Source organism: Geotrypetes seraphini, chromosome 9 (assembly GCF_902459505.1).
Source record: "Geotrypetes seraphini chromosome 9, aGeoSer1.1, whole genome shotgun sequence".
NCBI classification, from domain to species: domain Eukaryota; kingdom Metazoa; phylum Chordata; class Amphibia; order Gymnophiona; family Dermophiidae; genus Geotrypetes; species Geotrypetes seraphini.
In genome coordinates this window covers 2,302,882-2,328,007 of record NC_047092.1, presented here as the reverse complement: position 1 = coordinate 2,328,007, position 25,126 = coordinate 2,302,882, and the positions used below count along the sequence as shown (strand labels likewise).

The following is a 25,126-nucleotide window of genomic DNA, read 5'->3' as shown; positions in this document are numbered from 1 at the left end:
GGACGTAGAGCCAAGAGTTGCTGTCTTGATTTCACAGTGTTCTTGTGTAGGTCGGGCAGGAACAGTATCTTATTGCCCTCGAAGGTAACAGGAGCGAGTGAACGGGCTTTTTGCATGATCTCCAGTACCTGCTGGTACCGGAGCACTTTGAATATGATCGGCCGAGGTCGCTGATCACGCGGTTGCCGGGTTGAAGGGGTGCGATGGGCTCTCTCAATCTCGAAGTCCTTCGTGAATTTAATGTCCAAAATAGAAGGAATGAATGTTTCAAGGAAGGCCAGCATATTAGTGCCCTCCCGATTTTCCGGCACTCCAAGCAGCCGCACGTTGTTCCGACGCGAGCGGTTGCTCGCATCCTCGAGTTCCCGCTCGATGAGAAGAGAGCGCTTAACATGCGTCTGCAGGGCCTTGATATTGGCATCAGCTGTGGCAGATTTGATTTCCAGATCAGCAAGCTTGGTTTTGAATGCAGAGATGTCCGAGTGTATAGTTATGAGTTCATCTTTCATCTCTGTTAAGGCATCCTTCGTGTCTGTCATAATATCTTGAAGAGAACGAATTGCCTCCCATATATCCAGCATGGAGGGAGCCTCCGGCTTGTCAGATTTTTCCTGAGCAGATTTAGCAGGTGATAAGGGCTCAGGTTTGTGACGTTTTCCAACTTTTGTTGAAGCCATCATGTAAAGAATAGATTCTGCTGAAAATGATGAATGAAGAAGCAGAAATTTAGCTCAGATGAGGAAAATAGTAGGTAGGGCTGCTGGAGCTGATCTAACCCACGACCATCCTAGTCGGGCTCCACAGCGCCCCCCGTTTACGAGTGTTTTGCAAGATGAGCATAAGAACAGCCCTACTGGGTCAGACCAATGGTCCATCAAGCCCAGTAGCCCGTTCTCACGGTGGCCATTTCAGGTCACTAGTACTTGGTCAAAACCCAAAGAGGAGCAACATTCCATACAGAATCTCAAGGAATAGCAAGATTCCGGAATCCCAGAGAGTAACAAGATTCTAGAATCCCAAAGAATAACAAGATTCCGGAATCCCAGAGAGTAACAAGATTCTAGAATCCCAAAGAATAACAAGATTCCGGAATCCCAGAGAGTAACAAGATTCTAGAATCCCAAAGAGGAGCAACATTCCATTCAGAATCTCAAAGAATAGGAAGATTCCGGAATCCCAGAGAGTAACAAGATTCTAGAATCCCAAAGAGGAGCAACATTCCATTCAGAATCTCAAAGAATAGAAAGATTCCGGAATCCCAGAGAGTAACAAGATTCTAGAATCCCAAAGAATAACAAGATTCCGGAATCCCAGAGAGTAACAAGATTCTAGAATCCCAAAGAATAACAAGATTCCGGAATCCCAGAGAGTAACAAGATTCTAGAATCCCAAAGAATAACAAGATTCCGGAATCCCAGAGAGTAACAAGATTCTAGAATCCCAAAGAGGAGCAACATTCCATGCTACCGATCCAGGGCAAGCAGTGGCTTCCCCCGTGTCTTTCTCAATAATGGACGATGGACTTTTCCTCCAGGAACTTGTCCAAACCTTTCTGAAAACCAGCTACATCCTCCAGAGCTTAACTATTCTCTGAGTGAAAAAAAAATTCCTCCTATTGGTTTTAAAAGTATTTCCCTGTAACTCCTAATGCAAACGCCTACCTAAATGTGGGGGTGCTTAGGGGGAAGATGCCTCTTTTTGAATTGGGCAAAGATATTTAGGTGAAGGAAACCCTGGCCTAACGTTACTTAGGCGGTGCCTAGCGTGATTCTCTCCATCATCCCTAGCTTTTATAGTCGCACTAGAATCGGGCCCTTAATGCACACTAATGCAAAAATGGTCTCTGCCCTTTCCCGATAAGCAAATTGGTGCAAAATGCTTTAACGAATTTGGTGGTAAGCCTTTTTTCCCCACTTGTTAGGATTTAAAGTGGTTCAGTAAAAGGGATCCTTTGATTTTAAACCTTCCAGGGATAGGAGAATGTCTATTGAACCCAAATGTAGCTCGACTTGAACTACTGAAGAAAGGTGGGAGCTAAATCCAAAATGTCTCTTATTTTAGGGCTGCTTTTTAATCACAATTAATGTTGCAATTAGTGCATTAATTATTCATTGAGATTAAAATCATTAATCACGTTGCAGTGTCTCCTGTCTTTTCCAAACATCTCTTCTGCAATCTTCCACTCCCAACTGCAGTCTTCAGCACCATCTGACATCTTCCCCCCATCAATGATTCAACATCACCCACCCCCACACCACTCTACCTTAAAGTGTTCATCCTTGTCAGTGTACCATCTTTTAATCCCTGTAAACCTCTGTTAAGTTCATTCAACTTGTACCTTCTTTTAATCTTTGTAAACCGCATATAACTTCATGGTCCTGAGGTATATAAACTGTTATTATTATTATTATTATTATATTTGCTGTCTTCAGCTTTCTTCAAAGCTTTCCCTCTGACTCATCCTGCTCAGTCAGAAACAGGAAGTGATGTCAGAGGTGGTGGGATGGACCAGAGGGAAAAGTTCAGAGCAAGCCACAGGCAGTATATGTGAAATACTGCCACGTCCAAGGATCAACAGAAGACCACCTTTATGGTAGACTGACTGGGGGGATTGGGGGGGAGAGTAGATGTTGAACTCAAGGTGGGGAGTGGGGCAGAAGCTGCAGACCCATAACCAGAACTGGAGGGGTGTCAATGGAAGATATGACTGAGGCAGTGAGCTCCAGCAGCCACAAGATCTTGGTGACTCTGACAATGAAGTTTGTGGCATTGCTCATGGGGGTGGGAGGAGAGGGTGGAAGAAGTGCTGGACAAAAGGAGGGAGGTAAAGAGAAATAATGGGTTGCTGGAAAGGAAGAAATAATGAACCTGGGGAAAGAGAAGAGGGAGGGAAGGAAAAGAAAGGGAGAGATTGGGAGGGAGGGAGGATGATTAGTCCTTTGGTGAAGGGATGAGAAAGGGGGAGGGACTTGATATACTGCCTTACTGTGGTTACAATCAAAGCGGTTTACAGATTTGTACTTGGGGCAGTAGAGTAGTAAGTGACTTGCCCAGAGTCACCAGGAAATAAAGAAACAAATAATATGCATTTAATTGTGAATCAGTGGCACACAGAGAGCAGGTGGTGCCCCCACCCCCTCCTCTCCTCTCCTCTCCTTCCCACCCCCACCCCACACTCATGTTCTCCCTTCCCTGCACCTCTTTAAATCTTCACCAGCGAGAGCAGCTCCATCAGCCTACTGCTCACGCTGGTGCTGGTTTTCCCTCTGATGTCACTTCCTGGCACCACAACCAGGAAGTGATTTCAGAGGGGAGCCAGACCGGTGCAAGCAGGAGTCTTGCCCTGGTGAAGAGTTAAAGAGGTATGAGGAGGGAGGGTGTGAGCGTGACATGGGGGGGGGGGCGAAGTGATGCTGGCACCCAAGACTTTCTGCCACTCACCTCCCTTACTATGCCACTGATTGCAATGAAAAGTTTTTATTGAAACACATCCCTACTTTATTTATTGCACTTGATATGCTTCCCTTCTGTTGCAAAATAATTCAACTCATTATGATCTCCTTTCAGCTGACTTGAAAGCGGAGATGAGCCTTAATTGGCAATCACCTGGTGATGTGTTACTGTAGGGTCATGAAATGGTTAACTGTTGTTTAAAATATTGCTCTGGCCTACATAGCTGAAAACAGTATACAATCTACTGACCTCATCTGCCTAAAATGTATATCCCTACCTTACCACATTGTAAGCTAAATAGATAAGAGTTTGAGCCATGATGTACCCTGCCCTTCTGTAAATGTAACATTTAGAACTGTAAGATTTAGATAAGCAGAGAAATGAGCTAGTTCCCTTATAGGACTATAAGTTGTATCCCTGAACCTATCATAAGTGCTGGCTTAGGACCAATAATAATTGTAGAAAAGTTATAGAAGTAACAAATGAAAATTGTAGTTTTTGCATGTATTAGTTTGCATTTGTTTAGTGAAAAGGGCATAAAAGTCCATGCATTTCCTGATTCTAACACTCTAGTAGGCAGGCTGTTCACTGCACTAGAGTCCAGCATGCTGTAATAAACCTCTTGTACTTTCTTCACGCCTCTGACTTTGTGTGTCCAAGTGACCTTTCATTACCTTATGCCATGTCTCAAGGCCCCTAAGTGCAATGTTGCAATCAGGAGCAGTAAATCCAGCCAGTAGATGTCGCCATTGCAGAATGACCAGAACTCCCTCCCCCTAGGGGCAATGAATGCTGTCTCTAGCGTCTTCAGCTCCAGTACAACATCTCCATATGGTATCATGTAGCATCTCCACTGAACCACTGACTCGAGTAAACAGATGGTAACGGTTCGACATCTGCCACTGTTACTGCTAATGCCTAATCTGTGAGAGTGTTTAGAAAAGGAACAACCTTCTTACGAAAAAAGAGGGAGAGTTGGCCAATGTCAGGAGAAGGATTTAAATTCCCGAGTCCAAAGGAAATAGCAAAATTTTGGCATCTACTTACAAGAGGGGCAAAATACTGCTTTCGTCACATTTCTTACACATTTCTGATTTTGTGGTTAATTCAGTGAAATATTAGTTGTGTTTCTGAGAGGAAGGTGAAATAACATGTCATCTTTATCTACCAGTTCAAAAATCTCTTGAGTTGCATTTTTAATTTTCAGAAAAGTCGGTCCTGCTTATGTGGGTGGGGGAAGGACACATATTTTTACATGCAATGACACCTTTTTTTCCAAATTTAATTGACTAAAATGCATCAATTTACCTTCAGAATTCAAACCAACACTTTGAGGCTCAAATATCTAATTTTATAGAGTGTAGAAAAGATGAGTTCTTCAGGACTATTGTAAGGTGGATGTCTGCCTGAAACCAATGCATCCTTCTCTTCTTCCATCAGCAGGACAAGCTTTTTAAATTGCACGAGTCGCATTTGGAGAATGGCAGAGGGAAGAGCCCCTATGACCCCAGACTGCTGACAGCTTCACTCTTAATTGGTGAGTACTTTCAAGTGAATGTGGCGCACGGCAGCCAAAGTCTTGTCCTGAATTCTGACTCTGGACTTCCTGAGCTTCTTCTGTTACTATAAGAGCTGCCAACTCAGTTTCATTCAGGCGGCTTTTCTTTTGAATCAACAATCCACTATGAGTATCAGAGCTTTTACTGCAGCGAAAAAAGACCCTAACGCAGCTTGAAAAAAGGGGGCCTTATATTGGTATCTAAATTTTTTCTTGTTCCTTGAATGTTATGACTGTTTTTTGGCTTGAATCTTTTCCTGTTTTGATTGCAGTTCTGTTTCTCGTGTTTTTTAAGTGATTTTATAAATTTGTAAACCACTAGGATCTGTAAAGCCTGGGTGGTATAGTAACATAGTAGATGACAGCAGGTAAAGACCCGAAGAAACAAACATTTTCTTAACATTTACTATGAAATAATATTATAAAAAGTGGTGTAGACCAAAGGTCCATCAGGCTCAGTATCCTTGTCCAACCCAGGTCTTCCCAAGGTTGTGAGTTCAAACCCAGCCCAGCACATACTCCTATTTTTTTAGTGGCAATCTGCCATCTAGGTGAATACTGATGACGTCACAATGATGGCAAGATTGTGTGTCAAACATGTCCACTTGCTCTGAGCCACAGCCACTGTGAGTAGGGTTTCTCTTCTTATTTTCTTAAACTTTGGGAATGAGGTTTAGTATGCAATATATATTTTTTCATATGCTTTGATTGAGTAATGCATTATTAAACATCTTTTCCCATTATTATCAAAGAGGAGTCCTACTCTTTACACCTAGATGTGGATGCCTCCCGCACACCTCACTCATGCCCAAAAGTAGACCTGGTTTTGCAACGCCTATATAGACATCTTAGAATGCTTACGAACGCTGAGCGCCAGACGATTCTGTAAATGGACGTCCACATTAAAACCAGGCCCACGCCTATCCCATTAGGCACAGCTTTTTCCGATGTGCATCTATGAAATTGTACACGCCTATTCTGTGAATCGCGTACAGCCATTGGCTATCTGACTCCTAATTATTGCTTGTTAAAGTCGTTACTTGTGTTTATCATTCAATCTATTTGGTTGCTTAAGTTGCTGGATGTCGACATTGACGATGTTCAACTTTAGGCATCCTTTATAGAATTTGCCTCTTAATCTGTACTAAATGGTTCCTGCTCAGAAGAGCTTATATTCTAATACAGAAAGGATATACAGGGGTTGGGGAGTTTCTTGCAGAGAGAATGAATGTAGGGACAGGGGTGTCTGATGGTGAGTGGGACTTAGAAGTTTCACTCCACTCAGTATTTGTAACCCACCTCAGGATTTGGTGGGATATAACACATTCTCTGGCAACAAATTCCAGAGTTTAAGTGCATGTTGTATGAACATAAGAATATAAGAATTGCCGCCGTTGGGTCAGACCAGTGGTCCATCGTGCCCAGCAGTCCACTCACGGGGCGGCCCCCAGGTCTAAGACCAGTGCTCTAAATGAGTCCAGCCTCACCTGCGAACGTTCCAGTTGAGCAGGAACTTGTCCAACTTTGTCTTGAATCCCTGGAGGGTGTTTTCCCCTATAACAGACTCCGGAAGAGCGTTCCAGTTTTCTACCATTCCAGGGTTTCAAGGCTAAGCTGGACAAGTTCCTGCTAAACTGGGATGTACACAGGTGAGCCTGGACTCATTTTACAGCACTGGTCTTTGTGAGTGGACTGCTGGGTACGATGGACCACTGGTCTGACCCAGCAGCATCAATTGGGTGGATGTACCGTTTAGGACTTTGTCTGCCGTCATTTACTATGTTACTTTAAGAAGTCAGTATTAAATATTTTCTTTTTATAATTCTGCTTTATGGCAGTTTATAATTGCATAGACTATTGCATGCAAAAATTTCCTGCAAAAAAGATTGAAGGATCAGGGTTTTTTCATAAAACTAGGCAATAAATTTAGAAATATGCAACGTTCCAAATATGCCAGTATTTATCAAATTTCTCCAAAATATATAAACAATCTCTCTTACAATAAATTCAGAGAAATCTAGAAGAATCTAGACAATTCCTCTATTGCTTTTTGGGAAAGTTTAGAAAACAAAGACTATGGGATAAAACGTGGCCTTAGTTTGCCTTAAGCACGCTAAGGACATTTTTACCACATCTGGCAAATGACCGATTTTCTATTTTTTCCATTAATGACCATGTGATTGGACCATTGCGAATGGGTGTTGAAAAGTTCTCAGCCCAACCAAGAAGAGAATGACGTGGATAGGGTTTCAATCAATGATCTGAAAACAGAATTTCATTTCTGCAAATTGACACTTAACGAAATAAGATATCGCTCTTTTCAGCTACGGTGGCAAAATAACGCTCAGGATTTAGGAACTTTTTTTGAACCTAAGAATAGCCTTACCGGGTCAGACTAATGGTCCATCAAGTCCAGTAGCCCGTTCTCACAGTGGGCTACTGGGCTTCCCTGTCTCAATAACAGACTATGGTTTTTAGAGGGAATTACGGCAGGAACACTTACCAATACCGATTTTGTAGTAGAAGTAATCTTATACTAACCAGTTAGCCTGGGATAATGCAGATGTGCGGATTGGTGCAGAAATGTGTACCCTTTGCCCTCCCCTCCACCCACCCAAATATGCCCTTTCCAACAAAAAATTTTTTTTAAAAAAACTTTTTTAGCATGCAGGTAGAACCTGCAGATTTGGGACTTACCACAAGATATCTGAGCATCTTTCATTGTAAAATCAATTTTAAGCTGTGGTACGCATACAGTATACTAGCATTTAACACCTTTTTACCAAAAAGACCCCTAAAAATCTAAATGTCGGGGTCTTAGAGGCCGGAATGCAGACTGTGTTACTCTAAACCTTTCACCTCCATCATCCAGGGAAGCATATTGTCATTTTGTAATTGTTTTCTCGCCGTAATTCAATGACTTTTGTCGGCCTCCATAAAAATTTTGTTAGAACTACAAAAATGATGTCATCTGAAAAATGCCCTAAATTCTGCTGATATTGAAAGTTCTTTGGTTTTTATTGGAGGTTTTGTTCTTTTGTGTGTGTGGATGTTAAGTACAAGGTGGAACCGTGTCTTCCATAATTTAACAACTTACATAAAATGAGTGGCTTGTTTATTTAAAGAAGCACTTCTTTATTTTTCAAGCTCATAAAGAATATTTCTGCTTATGCGAGCATGTCAGCATCCGCTTGTTTTTCCAACTTCAAGGCTCTTGAACGGCTTTCTTTATACAGCTGGAAAGACAAAAAGGATAAACATTGAGCTTAACTTGTGAATTCATGAAAATGATTACTTTTCTGTGTGATGTTTGAGCTTGAGAAGGATGAATCACAATATTTAAATTAGGACAATACACAAGGAGAATCGTACAGTAGCTAGTTGTGCCTTGTGTCTTTGTACTGCGCGAGGGGGAATCAAGGATTTCCACGAAGACAGGACACGCCGCATCATTTTCGAGCAGCTTGTCAAACTGTCTTGTGTGTCCAAAGTTATGTTTTCATCTTCAGCAGTATTGACGATAATCTGCAAACTCTGAACGTTGGCATCATAGGTGGAAAATTTAAGACTAACATGCAAAATCAATTTACTTTAAATAATATAAACTAAAGACTCTTTATTTCTTAATGTAATACAGTTTTTCCATAGTCCAATTATTCAGTAGTCTTAAATATTCAAATACAATGTGAGTTGACCTCATTCTTTTGCATTAGAATTGCATCATTCATTCTTGCGTCTGTCAACTTTTCCATTCTCATGATACAATTCAATTTATTTTGCCAACTGGGCTATTGTTGATGGCTCTAAAGATTCCCAGTGCTGCATAATATCACATCTTGCTGCCTCAAGATCCATCCATAAAATTCTCAATTTATTTTTATTTTTTTTCTTACTGTGTAAAAACGAAGCAATATTATCTTATATGAGGGTTCTTTAAAATATTTCCACATTTTCATATTTTTGTGGGAAATGGTTGGGGTGGGAGAAGTGGTAAGAGGGCGTGTCGCAGACTGTCATGTGACTAGTCGGTCAGGCAAGCCAGGTCACCTTGCAGGTAGTGATGTAATTTGCTTTTGAGATATTTAATAAATAGTGTCTAAAAAAAATAAAAGTGCGGAAACCTTTTGAAGATCCCTCGTATTTTTCAATACTCTCACCGTTTAACTAAAAAGATCCATTTTCTTCACTCCCTTACCAGCAAATGTCTAAAGTTTGACATAGCAAGGTGTAAGAAGCTCAAAGGTAGACTTCATGAGAGCACATAGCAGAGGAGGGCGACTAAGCTGATAAAAGGTATGGAAAATTTTCCATACGCTGACAGGTTAAAAATGCTGGGGCTGTTCTCCCTGGAGAAGAGGAGACTTAGAGGGGACATGATAGAAACCTTCAAAATCCTTAAGGGCATAGAGAGAGTAAATAAGGACAGATTCTTCAAACTGAGGGGAGCCACAAGCACTAGGGGTCACTCGGAGAAATTGAAAGGGGACAGGTTTAGAACAAATGCTAGAAAATTCTTTTTTACGCAGAGGGTGGTGGACACATGGAACGCGCTTCCGGAGGAAGTGATAGGCCAGAACTCTGTACAGGGGTTCATGAAGGGTTTGGATAGGTTCCTGGAGGATAAAGGGATAGAGGGGTACAGATAGAACTTGAGGTAGGTTATAGAAGTGGTCAGAAACCACTTCACAGGTCACAGACCTGATGGGCCGCCGCGGGAGCGGACCGCTGGGCGAGATGGGCCTCGGTCTGACCCAGTGGAGGCAACTTCTTATGTTCTTATGTTCTTAACATTAGAATATTGTGGACAATTCTGGAGAAGCACCTTCAAAAAGATATAAAAAGGATGGAATCAGTCCAGAGGAAGGCTACTAAAATGGTGTGTGGTCTTCGTCAGAAGGCGTATGGGGACAGACTTAAAGATCTCAATCTGTGCACTTTGGAGGAAAGGCGGGAGAGGGGAGATATGATAGAGACATTTAAATGCGCATGAATCACATCTCTTTCATTTGAAAAGAAGCTCTACAATGAGAGGGCATAGGATGAAGTTAAGAGGTGAGAGGCTCCAGGGTAATCTAAGGAAATACCTTTTTTTTTTTTATTCTTTATTCATTTTCAAATTTACAATAAGTGTAACAATATACCCAAACAAATTAACAATAAACATAACACTTAATAATCATCAATGGTACAAATAATATGCTCTTATCTCCCACCCTTCCCACCCTTTCTTATCATATAATCAATACCTTATACAATATGTAACAATAAATTTACCCTCCCCTCCCCCCCTCACAATCAAACTTGTAAATTTAAGGGGGGGGGGGGGGAAATGTCATCTAATCGGTGCAATACCTTGTAAATGGCTCCCACACATCCTGAAATTTCCTGAAAAAACCGCGCTGTATTGCAATAAATCTTTCCATTTTATAAACATGACATAAGGAATTCCACCACAAATTATATTTTAATCTACTCCAATTTTTCAAATTATACGTAATTTGTTGAATGGCAACCCCAGTCATTATAAGTAATAATTAGTTATTATTTGTAGAAATCTGACTTTTTGCTCTCATTGCCATACCAAATAGCATAGTATCATATGATAATGCCACTGGGTTGTCTAATAAACAATTGATTTGGTCCCAAATTGATTTCCAGAAATTCATAATAAATGGACAATAGAATAATAAATGATCTAAAGTCCCTGCTTCGAGATGACAGTGCCAACATTTATTAGACTTAGAGCTATCCAATTTTTGTAATCGAACAGGGGTCCATAATGCTCTATGTAACACAATAAACCAAGTTTGTCTCATAGATGCCGACACTGTACATCTCATCCTCCAAGTCCAAATTCGTGGCCATTGAGACACAGTAATTTGGTGCTTAATCTCAATATTTCAAATGTCTCTCAGACCAGTGTTTAGTTTCTTTTTAATAATTCCAGTCAGTAATTTATACCACTGGGCGGCCTGGTGACCCAAGAAGTCCGCCTGAAAGCATAAGAACTCCATATTAAAATGATTACTAGGAAATACTTTTTTACAGAAAAGGTGGCAGATGCTTGGAATAGTCTCCCAGAAGAAGTGGTGGATACAGAGACTGTGTCTGCTTTCAAGAAAGCCTGGGATAGGCACGTGGGATAATGGTTACTGCGGATGGGCAGACTGGACGGGCCATTTGACCTTTATCTGCCATCATGTTTCTATAAAGATCTATGGCCTCACAATGCAGATGTAAAAGCCGATGGTGGATGCTGCAGATGGGCAGACTGGGTGGGCCATTTGGCCTTTATCTGCCGTCATGTTTCTATAACCATAAAGCTCTATGACCTCATAATGCAGGTGTAAAGATCCGTGGAGGGGCATAATCAAAAAAACCGTCTAAGTCCCTTTTTGGCCTAAGGCCTTAAACGTTGAAAGCAGAAGCAGGGAAAGTGTCCATAACCAAAACAAACGTTCTCGTTTTGATAATGGCCTGCTTCTTCCTTCAGCTGTTTAAATGCCCAGCCAACCACTACGTCTACAAGTACACCCCCAAGACATCTACACTTATACCCCATAATGAACCAAAAAAACGCATCAGCCCAAAACGTCCAACACAAGGGCTTTTAGGCTGGATTCTGTAACCGGTGTCTGTCAAAAACAACACCGGTTACAGAATCCCCCCCAACCCCGCTCCCCCACACACACATCATTGGGGCAGGAGGGAACCCAAGCCCCCCTGCTATGGGCACCCGCGGTACCCCCCGACGACATCGGGGCAAGAGGGAGCCCAAGCCCTCCTGCCCCGCGGCAGCCGCAGCACCCCCGACGATATCGGGGCAAGAGGGAGCCCAAGCCCTCTTGCCCCGGTGATCGTGCCTCCCCCCTCCCCCCGAGTACGATCGGGCCAGGAGGGAGCCCAAGCCCTCCTGGCCCCGGCGACCCCCCTCCGCCGAGTACAAGCTGGCCAGGAGGGAGCCCATGCCCTCTTGGCCCCGGCGACCCCCCCCCACCAAGTATGAGCTAGCCAGGAGGGAGCCCAAGCCCTCCTGGCCCCGGCGACCCCCTACCCCCACCCCCCACTACAATACGGGCAGGAGGGATCCCAGGCCCTCCTGCCCTCGGTACAACCCCCCTCCCCCCAACAACCGCCCCCCTGAACCCCCAATCGGCCACCCCCACCGACCTACGACCCCCCCGGCCGACCCCATAACCCCCCCACCCCCCTTCTCCGCACCTGAAATCGTTGGCCGAACAGACGGGTGCCAAGCCCGCCCGTCCGGCAGGCCAACCGGCTCCAGAATGGGGCCAGATTGGCCCAGGCGTCTGAAACCCTGCCCACAGGTTGGGCCTAAAGTGCCTGGGCCAATCAGAATAGGCCCGGGAGCCTTAGGCTCCTCCTGTGGGCGAGGTTTCAGCTGCCTGGGCCAATCCGGCCCCATTCTGGAGCTGGCTGGCCTGCCGGACGGGCGGGCTTGGCACCCGTCTGTCCGGCCAATGATTTCAAGTATGGGGGTGGGGGGCATTTAATGATTTTTTTTAAGAAGTTTGTATGATTCCTAATCAGGATATAGGGAGACATTCCTTAAGCAGAATATGTTAAACATGGTAGCTGCAGATTGCTTTTAAAAAAAGTTCTCACATTCTTTTTTTTTAATTATTATTATTCTTTATTTATAATTTTCCAACATTTGATAAAATTATCAGTCAAAAAGCAAAAATACAATGAAATGAAAACATTTTCATCATAAAGGGTCAAGAACACTTAGGGCCTATTTTACAAAGCTGCGCTTGTGGCTTCTGCGTGGCAACAGCCCCGAAGCCCTTTAAATGTCTATGGGCTTCGGGGCCGTTACCACGCGGCTTTGTAAAACAGGCCCTTGAGCTCTACTTTTAGGATAATAAACATGATCAAAGTATAGTTAGTCCACAATTAAGGAGAACGGAGCCGAATAATAGACTGCGAAATATCATAAGGGTAACTAAGAAAAGAGAAGAAAATATAGATTCGGCTTGATAGCCCCAGAACCATGAATTCCTGAGCAGATCTATTGGGTTCAATCCTCACGGTGAGGAGGTTAATTTAGATAGCTGCTGTGGCTCGTAAGAAACATACCTATTCTGTTGATACAGTAGTACACATTTGCAAGGGTAGCGCTGTGAACTGCAAAACCTGCGGTCTCAAAAGTAAAAACTGTTTTCTCCTTTTTGGGGGGGGCTTAGATACATCTGAGTACATGCTTACTTTATATGTACCTAAAAAAAAGTTTTAACCACCATTCCCTATGTGAGTCAATAGCGAGAGAAACCAGTAATGTTGCAGGGACCTGGGCATCCGTCTCCGTCCTCGCCAGGAAATTAGTCAAGTCCAAACTATCAGCAGAAAGATTCTTCCGATTGGGACTTTGAGATTTTACTTTCTTAGGCAGGTAATACATTTTGGATAGAGGCGGATATGATGTCTCCGGCACTTTCAAAATTTCACTTAAATACCTTTCAAACATATCCAATGCAGAAACAGACACTACTTCACACCTTCGAACTGCCTTTTCCACCATTTCCGCTATCTTTGGCCCAGACTAGGGCTTGTGCCTCCAAAGATTTCAGCCTGGCATCACAGTCCACCGACTTGCTTTCCAGGCTAAGTTCTCACATTCTCCTGTTCTGGACACATTGCAAACAAGCTGCACTTCCTCCAGTCCAGTGCTGTCATTGATCCAAGTCCAAGGGGAGTCTGCTGCGTTCTCGGCACTTTCATTTTTAAGCCGTTCTTTTATCCAGCATCGGCAATTTAGTTTTCAGCAGGAGAATCCCTGCAGACTCCGAGTTTCGGAACCTACTGGCTGACTAAGAAAACGAACAGTAATGGAAGTCATTTTAGAAGGCTTGTAAATAACGGCATTTACACATAGAAATGGCCCACACATGTGTAAAAGCTGTGTGACGGGTAACTCGAAAGAGGCTGAGGTGTGGCCATGTGCTGGGTGTAGTTTGGACAGGAATATAATTACTGCCATTATTCTTGCTTTAATGTTGAAAATACACATATGTAGGATTGCCAGAAGTCTGGATTTCCCCGGACACGGCCTCCTTTTTGAGGACATGTCCGGGGGTCCAGATGGCTTTTCAAAAAAGCCTCCTGCCCGATAAGAGCAGGCAGTGGAGAGTGGGACTGGGGTGGGCGTGACTGGGGCCTAACAGGGCGGGCATGGATGGAACTGGGCGGGCCTGGGGCGGGTCTAGGCGGTCCGGATTTTACTATAGTAAAATCTGGTAACCCTACACATAGGTAAATAGAGATCTGGATCTTGGGACGTCACCAGCTCTATGGTGGGCATAAGTGTATACAGTAGACCTGGGGCTTGGACGATTCTTACTTCTCTGCCATGTCTATAATGCAAGTATTTTACCCCAAAGTCTCTGAGCTTTTAAACTTCCTAGCTTGCCCTTAGCAGTTCACATCCATGAGCATGCCGTGGCTTCCTTCTAGCACCTCAGCACACATACTTACAGTTCGATTGTGCAGATTTTGAAGCCCAGGAAATCATAATGTTAAATGGGCATGAGCCATCCCTCTGGCCCTGCCCTGGTCCTAGCTGAGGCCTTGCACTCCTTCCCAGAGTTCCCCCCTCAGGGATCCTCATGAAACAATGGCTGGCTCCTGACATGCTTTATTTGCAGGACGCTTCCCTCGGGCTGTCTCTTTCCCATTCATAATGTGGCTCTGGCAGACCCTGTCATATGGAGATTGCAAAGGTCAGAAAAGGCACATTTTTGCTCTTTTTTTTCCATTAATATTTTAAGGTGAAAGCATTTAGGGAAGCAGGTTTAACATTTTTCTGCTAGGGCCTAAAGATGAGATTTCAGAGTCAACATTTTTGCCGCACATTTTCTGAGAAGATTTCCCTTTGCACAGGTGAGGTCTGGAATAGAGATACCCGAAACCAGGAGGCCTATTTTATCTCACACATGTATTACTAATCATTTCCATAGCGCTATTAGACGTGTGCAGTGCTGTCCACAAAAACATGAGATAGTCCCTGTTCAATAGAGCTTCCAATCTATCCAAGAGAGACAACGAGAATAAATAAGGGATTAGGGAGTTAATAGGAATGATTAAAACATAGATATTGTTACAAGGTGAAGAGTTACAAGCAGCCTCAAAAAGGTGGGCTTTTAGGCTGACACTTTATGAAGACCACTGACCATTTTAGTGGCCTTCCTGTGGATGAAGTCCATCCTGTTTATATCAAGTAGAAGCAAAGAAAACATACAACACAGATAAACTCCAAACCACTGAACAAAAAAAGAGCTTTTAAAAAGGATTTAAATCAAAGGGTTTTGAAAGACTATTCTATAAACAGGAGGCCCAAAAACTAGATGACACACTTCCTTGTCTTCTTAAGCCACGCCAAAGGCCAAACAGTGTTTATCAAGGGAACACAATGCACGGGATGGAGCGCATAAAGTAACCAATGAGATTGCTTTAAAGGTCAAGAGCAATATTTTGCATTGGAACCTAAACAAAGCACCAAAGGCTGGACATTGTTAAATTTACAGGCATGACATAAAAAAGAACGTCTGAAAACACTTGAGTTGGTTCTCCAGAGCTCCTGCTTAGACTATGATACTAGAGTCCAATTTGGACAATATACAGTATATGTATATAAAAGAGTCTTGAAGACATCTACTACTTATCACTTATATAGCGCTGAAAGGTGTGCGTTGCGCTGTACAATTTGACATTTAATATATGGTCCCTGCTCAGAAGAGCTTGCAATCTAACCTGGACAAACATGACATAGAGGGTTGGGGGATGCAGAATCCAAGGCGAGAGGAGTTAGGAGTTGAAAGCACTCTCAAAGAGGTGGGCTTTCATTTTTAGATGGTCCCTGCTCAGAAGAGCTTACAATCTAACTTGGTCAGACAGACATGACATAAGGGTTAGGGATGCAGAACCCAAGATGAGAGGAGTTAGGAGTCGAAAGCACTCTCAAAGAGGTGGGCTTTCATTTATAGATGGTCCCTTCTCAGAAGAGCTTACAATCTAACTTGGACAGACAGACATTACATATAGGGTTGGGGATGCAGAACCCAAGATGAGAGGAGTTAGGAGTCGAAAGCACTCTCAAAGAGGTGGCCTGACATTTATAGATGGTCCCTTCTCAGAAGAGCTTACAATCTAACTTAGACGGACAGACATGACATAGAGGACTGGGGATGGGTGAGCTGAGAGGAATTAGAAAGCACTTTCCTCCACAGGTGGGCTTTTAAACGGGCCTTGAACACTGCCAGAGAGAACTGGACTAAAATAACTCCACACTGCACCTAACTGAGGCAAAGTGTAAAATCCTGTTTTGACAAGATTAGAAATTTGTGACTCAAAAGATAAAGCAGCTCTATCAATAGCCCCAAATAGCCAAATAATGATATGGTGTAATCAGAATATCCAAAGGAGGTTGAGGCAAACCATTGGTGAAGCAGCATTCAGTGGTCTTAGACCGATTCAAAATGAGGTGATCTGGTAGGCAACGAGCAACACAACATGTCTTCAACGCTAGAATTACATCCTGTGTATGTGTGTTAATGAAAAGTCACAACAACCAATACGTCTTGTACTCGTATTTAATCAGGGCTTTCTTAGCATTTACTAAAAACCATGTCATGATTATTCCATTGGAATCTTCAAGGATGACCTTTTCATTCTTTTGCAAGTAAGATAGGAAATGAGGCTGCTTTGCCCTTGTTGGGTTTTTTTTTATTTTTAATATTGATTTATCCTCCCTCTCTTGGGACTAGATGACAAGAAGAGAGAGGGAAGGTTACAGAAAGGTTAAGAGAAGCAGTAAAGTGGTTTCCACTTGAGACAGGTTGAAAGTTGTTCAGAGTCCCAGCTGAATGTTAATTGCCTGACAAACACTATAATTAAGTGTCTCTTCAAAAGCAAGGTGAAAATGCCAAGAAATGCAAAAGTTAACTAGTTAATGTGATGTGGGGTAAAACAGATCCATTCTCCTCTAATCCTCGCTCTGGCTGCATTGAGGTCCAAAATCCTCCCCCAGCCCCTGACACCTTCTCCAAGTCTTCTTTTTATGCCCCCGTATTTTTCAGAGTAATCCCAGCTACCAATGTTCTCTTCTTTAAACAGAACCCCCCCCCCCCCCATCCTAAAACAGTACTCCACTTTCAACATAATCTAAAGTATAACAGAAAAAAATAAGGAAAAATTATAACATTTCTGGTACATCTTCATCTGTAAAGACCAAAACAGTCACATAAATAGATTGTAACCTACCCTCTCTAACTGAATTCCATATGTATTTTTCATACAGTTCTTCACTGTCAGTTTAATTTCCATCCTATAAGTTCACATAGAATTTTTCTTTTTTCAACCATCTTTATTTTCTCTTCTTTATTAATTTCCAGGTACTTTAGTTAGATTGTGAGCCTTCGGGACAGTAAGGGAATTTTTTAAGTACCTTCTTATTTCTCATTTATAATCTTAATGTATATTTTCTTCAAACCGCTTAGAACCTAACGGATGTAGCGGTATATAAGAAATAAATTACATTACATTACATTTGAGCTAGATTCACTAACCTCCATTAGGGTTCCCGATCAAATTTACAAAACCTGAAAATTTAAATGAGGGTGATCGGAGGAACGCCCCCCTCCAACCGCACGGATCGCATGCGCAGACCAGCTATCTAGAGCCATGGCTTTTTTTTTTTTTTAAACTTTTACTAGCCCAGCGAGCCCGTGGTTTTAACCCTCTTTAAACCTGTGGGTTAAAACCACGGGTTTGCAGTGCGGGGAAAGGAAGGAAAGTCGGCGCGGCAGGAGAGATTCGGGGCAAGAGCAGGGCGGTGAGTCGGGGCAGCAGGCAGGAGAGATTTGGGGTAGAGTATGAGATCGGGGCAGGCAGGAGACAGCAGGAGATCAGGGCGGCAGAAGGCAGGACAGTCGCTTCTTGGATTGATCGACCAGCCCAGTCAGTTTCCAAGATTTCTGTAGTGAATTGCGTCCCTACCTACTTTGCTGCCGTTCCCCTCATTTGCATTCACAGATCGGAATCAGATCGGAGGAGAGGTAAGTGAATCAGGCCAGAGTAAAATCGGGTCGCAAACGGACCGGTGCACAATTGGTTTGCTTAGTGAATCTATCCCTTAGTCTCTCAGCTATGACCTTGTCCTCCCTTGGTGCCCCTTAATAGGCTTATATCTGATACTATAGTATTCTATACATTACATTATGCTAAAAAATTGAATGAATAAATAAATGACATCCTAATTTCAGGCCCACTTTAGTCAGACCAGTGGTCCATCAAACCCAGGAGCCCGTTCTCACCTCCAACATGCCCCCTTTGCAATTTGGATGAATTTGGTGAAAATGAGCCCAATTCTGCCTTTTTGAAAGTCACGGAAGATAGACTGTTTAGACATCTGCTTTGAAACTGAGCGTCTTAGTGCTTGAATGCTATTATTCACAGAACCTTTGACCCTGCCCTGGGTCACATTGAATTTTCTGTACTTCTGCGGTTGGTCATAGGTGATGATCACATAAAGACTTTGTTATATCTACCTACGTGTGTTTTAAATACTTGTAATTGTATGCACTGGCATTTCTAGAATAATGAAAGCTATGCGAATGGTGTCTTCCGTCCTATCCGGATTACAAACACATGAGTAAAAACAATAGAGCATAGAGACTAATATAGAATTATTAAACAGAGCTTTAAAAGGTAGCATGTGACAGGGTCTTATATTAATTTGGGGTCCAAAAACGCACTAGGGCTTATTTTCGGGGGATGTAGAATGATCATCTCTCCCTCCCTCCCCTCTCACACATCCCCTTGTGCCTTCCCCCTGCAGCATCTTTCTATCCCTCCCTCCCTCCCATCCCTTCCCCCCTGCACAGCAGAACCACGCCGACCCTCCCACAGCAAAACGGACATACCTCCCTCTAAACAGCAGCTTCGGCAGCACTAAACAGGCTGATTAGCGGCCTTCTCCCACCAGGGCCTTCCCTGTGCATCATCACCAATTACAGATACCGACTCTGCTGTTTGGAGGGAGTTATGTCGGTTTCGCGGTGGGAGGGTCGGTGGGATTCGGATGGGAGGGAGAGATGGAAAGATGCAGTGCAGGGGGGATGGGTGGGAGGGAGGGAGGAGCGCAAGAACATTTGGAAGGAACATTTTGGGGGAAGCACAGTAGAAGAGACCCATTTCTCAAATAAATAGGTTTTCAATAGTTTGCAAAATGAACAATAGGAAGATGTAGTTCTGATCAGTGGCGTAGCGAGGGTGAGAGGTGCCTGAGGCAGTGACACTCCTCCCCTGTCCTCTTTTCCACCACCCACACAGACACGCTCCTTCCCTGCCCCCTCCTGCTGCGTACATGCCACTTCTCTTCCCCGTACCTCAGTAACGTTCCTGGCACGAGCAGCAATCCCCATCGTCAGCTCGTCCTCTGATGTCACTTCCTAGGTGCAGGTCCAGGAAGTGACATCAGAGGAAGAGCCGATGCTGCTGAAGGGGAAGGGAAGCATCGCGCACATGCAGCAGTGGGGAGTGGGGGTGGGGTGGGACTGGGGGGATGGAGATGGTTCCCAGTGTGGACCGCCCCCTCCCCCTCCACTGAGTTTGATCTTTTTCTCTGAAACTTAAATTGAAATGTTTTGCCCTGATCCTTTTGATAAAAATGCTCTATAAAAGGAATCATCTCTTTCTTTGGGATTTCTAGACGGTGCTTAAGGCTTTCTTTTCTGTTTCTTATGCCGTTACTCAGCAGTTTTATAAGTCCAAACACATATTCAAGGTCTTGTTAATATTCAGTAAAACTTAGCAATAGGGGAAATATTTAGAGATGACTCTGCTATAAAATCTCTGAAACTGTAGTAAAAATGTTCTGGCTGCCAATAAAATGTCTGATAATAGCAGATAAATGAATTTCTTTTCATGCCATGATCTCTTTTTCCATTCCTTAGATGGAGAACTGTATTCTGGAACTGCTGCAGACTTTATGGGTAGAGATTTTGCCATTTTCCGGACCTTGGGGCGTCACCATCCGATCAGAACCGAACAGCATGACTCCAGATGGCTAAATGGTACCAAGCTCTGTGAATCTGATCATAAGGAATGATTGCATTGCATTGAAAATACAGAAAACTCCTAAGTGAACCCTGCAAAAGCCTAGTGGTGTTGCCAGAACTGAAACGGTGGGTGGGTCAACAATGAACATAGGGTTACCAGATTTTCAGCAATGAAAATCCAGACCCAAGTCACGCCCTCTTCTGCATGAGTCATGCCCCTCCCCCTCAACCTGGTCGCTTGTTGGAAAGGCATTTGCACATGCGCTGGTGTGACACATTGAGATCACACACATGCGCACGGCTTCACCGCATTGCATCCGCGCATGTGCAGACGCTGTACCGAAGTCACCTTGTACCTGGAAAGCTTTTCAAAACCCAAAGTGTTTTGAAAAGCCGTCCGGACCCCTGGAGGACAACATATCCATGGAAATCCAGACGTCTGGTAACCCCATTCCTCTTCTGTCACTCCTCCTTTCCTTCCTCCTCCCCCCCCTAAAAAAAATACTACCTACATAATTTGAGTGTCCGATTGCTGGGTAGGCCTAAAGCAAATGTGGATAGGTCCAGCCCAGCCCAGGCCCACCTGTGGCTGCACCTTTGATTGATATGTAACTCCTCCTCCCTCTCTGGTTATTCTAGTCCTCTAAATTTTTCTCTTCATTTTGCCTCTTCCCTCCACTGGAGTTCCTTTCTACCCTAACTCCTGTTAACCGTGTCGAGCTTTACGAATGTAGAGATGATGCGGTATACAAACCTAAGGTTTAGATTAGATTAGATTAGATTAGATTAGACAGGCAAAGAAAACCAGTACATTTCAGTTTCAACTGCCACTACAGAAGCCCAAACGGTAACAGATCCAAAGAACAGCTTGCATGGGCATGGCGTCCCAGTTGAGATGGTGGGTGGCTGAGATGTGGACAGTGACAAACCTGAAGAAATCATGAGGCAAACATTGTGGACCTCTGAGGGAAAGGAAGTGATCGTAGATTTAGGAATTGGTATGGAAGGTCATATATTCTTTTTGGCCACTGTATTCTAAGGGCCACGATTTTAAACTAGTGCCGTCAATGGCTTAATTAATGCACTCCATGTATTCAGCACCTTCATTTATAACAACCTAAGAATTTCCCTCCTGGGACAGATCGAAAGTCCATTAAGCCCAACAGTGGCCAACCTAGGTCCCAAGTAGTAAAACAGATTCTATGCTGCTTATTCTAGGAATAAGCAGTGGATTTCCCCAAGTCATAAGAGATGCCGCTGCTGGGTCAGACCAGTGATCCTTCACGCCCAGCAGTCAAAGACCAGTGCCCTAACTGAGATTAGCCTTACCAGCGTACGTCCTTGTTCAGTAGGAACTTGTCTAACTTTGTCTTGAATCCCTGGAGGGTGTTTTCCTCTATGATAGCCTCCGGGAGAGTGTTCCAGTTTTCCACCACTCTCAATAATGGTCTATGGACTTCTCTTTTAGGAAATTATCCAAACCTTTTTTAAACCCCACTAAGCTAACTGATTTCACCACATTCTCTGGCAACGAATTCCAGAGTTTAATTACACATTGTGTAAAGAAATTTTTTTCTCCGGTTTGTTTTAAATCTACAACTTAGTAGCTTCATCACATGTCCCCTAGTCCTAGTGTTTTTGGAAAGAGTAAACAAGTGATTCACATCTACCCTTTCCACTCCACTCATTATTTTATAGACCTCTGTCATATCACCCCTGAGCTGTTTCTTCTCCAAGCTAATTCATATTAAGTAGCAGCAATGAATATTCATTTTAGCTGGCGAGCGCATCTGCCATTCATCCTGCCTACACTAAATGGAAAATTTAACTGATAGCTGCTGAATTTTGTCACTATCTAGATAATGTTTAGAGCTGCATCGGCCCACCCCAAACCCAGCCCACAATTATATAGATTGTCTTGACCATTTAGAAATTTAAACAGCTCAAGCTCAAGGCGTAAATGCGCATAAGATGAGTCTCTTCCAATTGAAAGGAGACTCTGGAATGAGGGGACATAGGTTAAAGGTGAAAATAGGGTTAGATTCAGAAGTAACCTTAGAAAATACTTTTTTTCATGGAAAGGGTGGTAAATGCTTGGAATGACCTCTGAGTGGAGCTGGTGGAGACAAACCCTTGTATCTGAATTCAAGAAAGCTGGGGCCAAGTGCGTTGGATTTTCTGCCTTCATTTCAAAGCACTGCCTGGTTAAATTGCTTGGTTGGGCCAGCTCTAATATTACATTACATTAGTGATTTTTATTCCACCTTGTGGTTCAACGCAGATTACAGAAGAGGATACATACCTCGACTCACACTAGCTCCCAATTCAAGCAAGAATACTATTTAAATTCTACTGTCTATTATTTAAATCCATAAATGTGACAGCGCAGCCTACTTGAACAACCGCCTAATCCAAACTACCACAGCCAGACACAGGAGAACCCAGACACCATTCACATACCCTCCAATCAGAGACGTCAAACGGAAAAAACTGTACGATGGCCGTCTAGACACACAGGCAGCAAAACTAGACCACCAACTCTCCAATCTACTAACCGCGGCCCCAGACTACCAAACTTTCAGAAAAGAAATCAAAACCCTGCTATTCAAGAAATCCATGAAGACTAACTAACACCATATGAAACATTTCAATCCTCTGAAGCAACCCGCTCTACTCTAACACCTCTTCAATGTCATTTAACAAGCTACGTGGCACTGAATATGGCAGTTAGCGCCAAACTCAAAAAACTTGGCCACTTAAGGGTTGATATTCAGTCCTTAAGTGGTCAAGTTTTCTACATAAAAGGGACCACATAAAAGTCTGTCTTATTTTGTGCAGTAATCCATGGCCATTTAAGTGAGGAATATCGACTTAAGCGGCTTTGTCTTGAACAACTTAAAAATAATTGGATATTCAAAGCAAAACCTTGCACAGGCCCTGGCTTTGAAAATCTGGTAATTAATCTGTCGAAGATGAGCAAAACGCTCACTGCCTGATGGCTGAATTTTGACTCTCTCAATTCTATCAAAATAACTTTGAAAAATCTGTGGCTAAGGGACGTCTCAGTCACCATCAAACAAAGACTGATCACTGCCATTGTGTTCCCAATCACGACATATGGCTGCGAGCCATGGACACTCAAGAAAGCAGATAGAAGAAAAATTGACGCCTTTGAGCTGTGGTGCTGGAGAAGACTTCTATGAATCCATGGACAGCTAGGATCACCAACAATGATATTCTTGATCATATAAACCCAGAGTTGTTCCTGGAAGGCAAGATTACCAGACAGAAACTGACATGTGATGGAGGCACTACTCGGAATGGTCAGTGGTAAAAGGAAGCAGGGGAGACCAGAGGCCTGTTGGCTGGATACCATCAAGAATGGCACAGGAATGAACATCAAGCCATTGAAAGAAGCATGGCGAGGACTGACCTACAGAGTATCCAAGGGTTGGACATGACTGAATGAAGAGTAGTACTCGTAAGGAAATTACTTTGGCCAACTGACAAACAAAGCATTCCTCCCTTTGAAAATGGCTTGATGTTTCTATTTCTATGCGAAGCAAAGTTGTAATTAAACAAGTTGACAAACCTGTAGGGAATTCTGTAAGCTACGTATTATATCTGTGTGGCACAGTGGTTAGAGCTACAGCCTCAGCACCCTGAGGTTGTGGGTTCAAATCCTGTGCTGCTCCTTGTGACCCTGGGCAAGTCACCCAGTGCCCCAGATACATTAGATAGAGTGTGAACCCACCGAGACAGACAGGGGAAAATGCTTAGACTATAAGTTGTATATAAATGCTTAAATAAATAAAAGATCTGCTTTGTAGATTAAGGTGGCTGTAGATACTATAGACATAAGTGGGAAGAAAACGCACAGAAATAAGCCTCAAGATGGGTTTTTTTCTGAATGGAAAGAGAGCTCAACAACACTAGGATTTGTGTTGGACCACTTTAATATGATTAGCTGGAATTCCCTTAATCAAGTCCAAACGTTAGTGGGCCAGAGCAGAAGATGGCGTTGCTGGAAATTCATGCGAATCGCAAATCACATTACAACCTGAGTGTGAAAGGAAAAGGGGAAAGGCGGGAAAGGAAGGTTGATGTGTCAGACTGATTAGAAGGCGACAAAAAGGCAGTGGTGTGTTGAAAAAAAAACAACCATCCTTGTTAAGTCCTTCGGAGACATTTTGGAATTGATTTAGAAGGGTTTAAGTGAGGCAGGCTTTATTTCTTTCGATCCTTTTAATGTCCGATGTCTTACGTTCCAGGATTCTTATGAGTTTACCTTTCAGTGGCCTGCTAGAAGCTTCTCGCAGCAGACATATTGCCCTTTTTTTTGTCTACCGTATGTAAATGAACAAAGAGGATTACATTTCAACATCTGCAGGGCTGACGCCTGACCCAAATTCTTTGGAGGGACCGTTTTACTCACTGAAGGATTCCAATGCATGGTAAGACCTGTAGTTCATTTAGGGGGTGATTTTAATTGCAAGGAAATAAATAAAATACTTTTCGGTTTGTTTGTTTTTTTGTGGAAGGAGCTCCTTTATAAAATCACATGGAATATAAGTGAGTAGAGGAATTTAGTCAGGAAAGAGTTGAGCTTCCTGGGATTTGCCATTACTATCTGTGCTTTCTGTGGCATTTCTTGAGGGCAGCGGCTTCACTCATGGCCTTGACCTGTAGAAGGACTCTAAAGAAAGTTTCCAATCTCCAAAGCCCAGCAAGCCTTCAACCATCCGGATCAACTTGTTTCTGTCGACCCTGACTCTGATCCTGTGTCACTCTGACCCAGCTAAGCCTTTTCTACTGAAAGTTGATGGCCCCTAATTTGGGGAAAGATCTGCAGTTGTAGACCACTTATAGCCTATGGGGCTCATAATCGAAAGAGAAAAACGTCCATAAACCGGCCTAAGTCGGCACTTAGACAAACATTTCCCAAATACGTCCAAGTGCTCAAATGATTCTCGAGGCTCCCACTTACCTCGACTTCAGAAAAACACTCAAAACTTACCTATTCAACAAACAAGCCCCC

At 43.2% G+C, this 25,126-nt stretch overlaps 1 protein-coding gene across 3 annotated transcripts in view; it reads left to right on the top strand.

Annotated features, from left to right (window-relative positions):
• The window catches only part of SEMA3A (semaphorin 3A), a 314,404-nt gene that overhangs the window by 180,775 nt on the left and 108,503 nt on the right, over window positions 1-25,126 (top strand). For 2 of the 3 annotated variants that reach the window (XM_033957569.1, XM_033957571.1), the window contains 2 exons: window positions 4,894-4,990; window positions 19,984-20,103. In XM_033957569.1, the coding sequence (XP_033813460.1) occupies window positions 4,894-4,990; window positions 19,984-20,103 (217 nt within the window). The remainder of the gene's footprint in view (window positions 1-4,893; window positions 4,991-19,983; window positions 20,104-25,126) is intronic. The other variant, XM_033957570.1, reaches the window with a different exon arrangement.